This window comes from Diaphorina citri, unplaced genomic scaffold, assembly GCF_000475195.1.
Source record: "Diaphorina citri unplaced genomic scaffold, Diaci psyllid genome assembly version 1.1 scaffold75065, whole genome shotgun sequence".
NCBI lineage: Eukaryota > Metazoa > Arthropoda > Insecta > Hemiptera > Psyllidae > Diaphorina > Diaphorina citri.
The window spans coordinates 1-3842 of record NW_007452201.1 but is presented as its reverse complement, the minus strand read 5'-3'; the positions used below and the strand labels follow the sequence as shown (position 1 = coordinate 3842).

Here is a 3842-nt window from a genome sequence, read left to right as displayed (position 1 = left end):
GATATGAAAATTTTTTTTGGTTTGTAGGAAGAGTACTCGGTCTGACATTAGGCTACTTAAAATTATCACTATTTCATCTTATCAATAATGCGGCTGGTTCAATAGTTATGTCCTGATTATGGCTTGCTCTGTGAGACATGTCTCAGGGAGCGCGTAGCAGCTACCGCTGAGAGTGTGTATGTGTTTGTGGATGTGTGTTGGGTGGGTGTGTGGTGTGATGTGTGTGATGGTGTGTGGTGTTGTATGGGTGTGTGTTGGTGGTGGAGTGGTGTTGTGGTGGTGTGTGTGTGTGTGTGTTGTGATGGGGTGTGGGTGTGTGATGTGTGTGTATGTCATGTGTGTGTGTGTGTGTGTTTTGTTGGGATTTCTTGTGTTTTTACTGTGGATGGATTGTGTTGGTGTGTGTTTTGTGTCGTGGGTGTGGTGTGATGTGGGTGTGGTTGGGAATGGGTGCTTGTGTGTGGTGTGTGTGTGGTTGTGGGTGTTTGGTGTGTGGTGGATTGTTGGTGTGTGGTGGGTGAGGTTTGTCGGGTGTGATGGGATGTGTCTGTGATGGGTGTGGTGTGTTGTGGGTGTGTATTGTGTGTGTGTGGTTGGTGTCCGCTACAAAGACGGGTGCAATACTAGACTGTAATACTTTCAAAGGCGATGTTTTGAGGTTTGATTTTTTTTCTTTTTCCCCTTTTCATTAGTTAATTATTACTTCGACCGTTTTGAGATAGCCACTAATTTCTCCTTTCTTCTTCAAAACTACCCTCCTATTTCCAGGAAGCTGATGACGTTTTCAGTAACAACAATGAAGTGTATCATGTATACAGCTCCATGTGACGAACCTTACGTACCTCAGCTGATCAGCTTGGTTCTATATCTTTATTACTAAAGCCATAAGCTGGACATAGATATATGTTTGAGTACGATCACTTTGTGGATTGTTGTCGAGTGAGTTGTGTCATATGAGAAATGCTATATATTACCATCAAGCGTGGGTGTTAAGATATAGTCCTTACAGATAATTAAAGCTCTTGTTTTCTAAGGCATGCGCAGAATAGTACTCATAAGTACTGCTTTTCTAATTTTTTAAGGCTAAAGTGGAGCGGATTAACTCACCCTAGGCTGGTGTGTGGGTGTTTAAACCTTAGCAGGTTACATTCCCTCTGTCAAACCTCTTTGAAAAAAAAAGTGGAAGCGGAAGAGCAAGGAGCATACGAACTTTTTCCTCTCAGGTCTGTGTGGGTTTGAATTCGTCGCTTCTCTATACTCTGATCATGCTCTCGATGCTGTACCATCTGAACTACAAATGACATATCGACATATTCGGTTCTCAGACAAGACACCATTCTGATCTATAGAACACATGAAGCCGCATCGAGCTGATGCATATACGTTTAGACATTTAGGACTGCCAATCGGAGTAAAAGGGACTATTTCAGTCTCATTCTGCGCACAGAGATAATCACAGAGATATAGGTATAATTACTATATTAAATTCTAATCCAGGAATTGCAATAATGGTCGTTGAGAACGTACCCAATTCTCCTGTGTAAAACTACATTGATACACGAGACGTCCTTCACCCAAAAAACAGTAGAACACATGACAGACGATAGCCAAAAGGATAAAAAGGAAGAAAAGTGACTATCCACTTTCAAAACAAGTGATATTCTCTGGTGTCATTCTGTGTATATGTACGAGATGACGGTAGGAGATCGGAGATACTGTACCTGATCAGTGTAGCAGCTCACTTATCAGGGCAGTACGAGACTTGTGGAACGTTCTGAACCGAAGGTGAGTTCGTCTGACCGAAAAAAAGATAGTTTATGTAGTTACCCTAACAAACATTGAAGGTTGAGAAATAGTAGTGGCCCATTATCTTGGGAAATATTTAACATTGTGTTGGGGAACTGTGTTGGGCTCAATCGGTAATATATAAATGACGTGAGGCAACATTTACCCAACCTAATAATGTTTGTTGGAATAGCCCAACTCTCAGTGCTGTAGTAGGATTTCAAATCTGGGGGAATTGGTGGTTCGAGTTCATTTACGATAAGGTTAGAGACAGATATCTTGTGATGAGCCTTTTAAGTATACTGAACACAAAAAAATGAATGCTTTTGGAATGAAAACATTAATTTTCTTTCCTAGCATGCAGCTGAACACAAATGAATTCCTTCTTCTTCTGGAAACCTAATTAAATTCTTTTCATTCCTAGGATTTCGTGGGCTTATCAGAACGGGCGATCTTCCAGAGCACGTAGTGTCGGGTATATTCGAGTGCAATTGACCTGTGCAAGTGTAAGCTTACCTTCACAACGAATGTCGTACAGTTCCTATGCTGCCGAAGTTGCAACTGTTCAAGACTGAATGAAAGGACTGGGGACTGCGCTTTATCTTTCAATGATATATACAGGGGAGTTCATTTGTATTTACGCCCTGGACACTTGCACTTACCGATAGTGATGCCTATGATGGTATGGAATAGTGGTTGATGGTTGCGTATTTATTTAGCTTGCCTTGCTAAGCGCAAGGACGCTAGGTTCGATTCTCTCCGCGGGCGAACTTGCATTAATCGAATAGCTTTATTGTCCTAAATAAAAAAATCAACAGAAAAAGAAAAAAAAAAGATGATAAAAAAAATAACATATAATTATATATAAAAGAAGAAAGGCACATTTATTTCAAATAAGTTGTAATCCTTACTGTTTTTCAAGTACAATCGCGCCCCCCCCATGTTTCTGGAAAGATTCACCGAAAATTTTTCTAGAAAAGTCATGAATAAACCCTGTTGATATACATATCTATCTCATTTTCCCCTGTCTCTCTTTTATATCTATATTCTATATAATATCTCAAAGTCCAACATATTCTTGATCTCTTCTTTCTACATGATCGTCTTCTTTCTACATGACCGATGTTAAAATATCTAAGCATCTATTGTTAATGTAACAATTCTGTTTGAGCAGTATGGTATGTCATCTGGCAACCCAGACTTTGGGCAGCTCATCAATAAATTGTTATTGATTGTTTCTTTCCAGGAAGGTAAAAATTACGGGGACGAATACCTAGCCGAGTTGGACTTTATTGAGACTGTAGAGCGATACAAGGAGGCATATGAGAGTGATGTACCAGAAGAAGATATGGTGGAAGACGATGAGGCTGAGAACGAGAACAGCGACGAGGAAAGTCCCAATTCTAATTCCAACGAAGACAATTCCCAAGACAAAGGTAAGAATAATAGTGCTTATTTATACTGCTCGCATATGACTGAAAGGTCCCTTTACTCCAGCAGTAGGCTACTATTATTATTGTGGTCAAATTCTCAAATTATATTGAGGATAAAATTCCATACCTCGGCTGGGATTGAACTCACGCCCTCTCTTTACCAGTGAGATAAAGGAAAGGGATTTTTAATTGTGTTAAGCATACTTAAAAGCTTGTTACAAATATCGTTCCCCAAAGATCCAAAGTACAACGCGTTAACCACTGCACCACTGAGGTTGGCATCCTTAGCAATTGTATAACATTATGACCCTCAAAATAAATAAGTGAACTAGTAAAATAATAAGCAATTTGAACCTTTCCAGATGTACAAGCGATTCTCAACTCAGACGATGAGACGGAGAACAGCAGTAACGCGGACTCTGATCATATCCGTTCTCGACTGAGAAAGAGGAAACGAAAACAAAAAGCTGACAAGAAGGAGGGAAAACGAAAGACGTCTAGTCTCCTAATGACTCTGCAAGCCAATCAGAAGAAGAAAACCAAACGACTGAGATCCTTACGAGAGTATTTCGGAGAGGACGAAAATGTGTACATTATGGACGCCAGAACGAGTGGAAATATAGG

General features: G+C 40.1%; 1 protein-coding gene across 1 annotated transcript in view; it reads left to right on the top strand.

Annotated features, from left to right (window-relative positions):
- Positions 1-3819, top strand: part of LOC103524014 (histone-lysine N-methyltransferase eggless-like) — a gene marked incomplete at both ends in the record, with an annotated part of 10201 nt that extends 6382 nt beyond the window's left edge. Inside the window, 2 exons of the mRNA XM_008489021.1 lie at positions 3036-3221; positions 3581-3819. Of these exons, the coding sequence (XP_008487243.1) occupies positions 3036-3221; positions 3581-3819 (425 nt within the window). The remainder of the gene's footprint in view (positions 1-3035; positions 3222-3580) is intronic.
- Between the last annotated feature and the right edge of the window lie 23 nt (positions 3820-3842).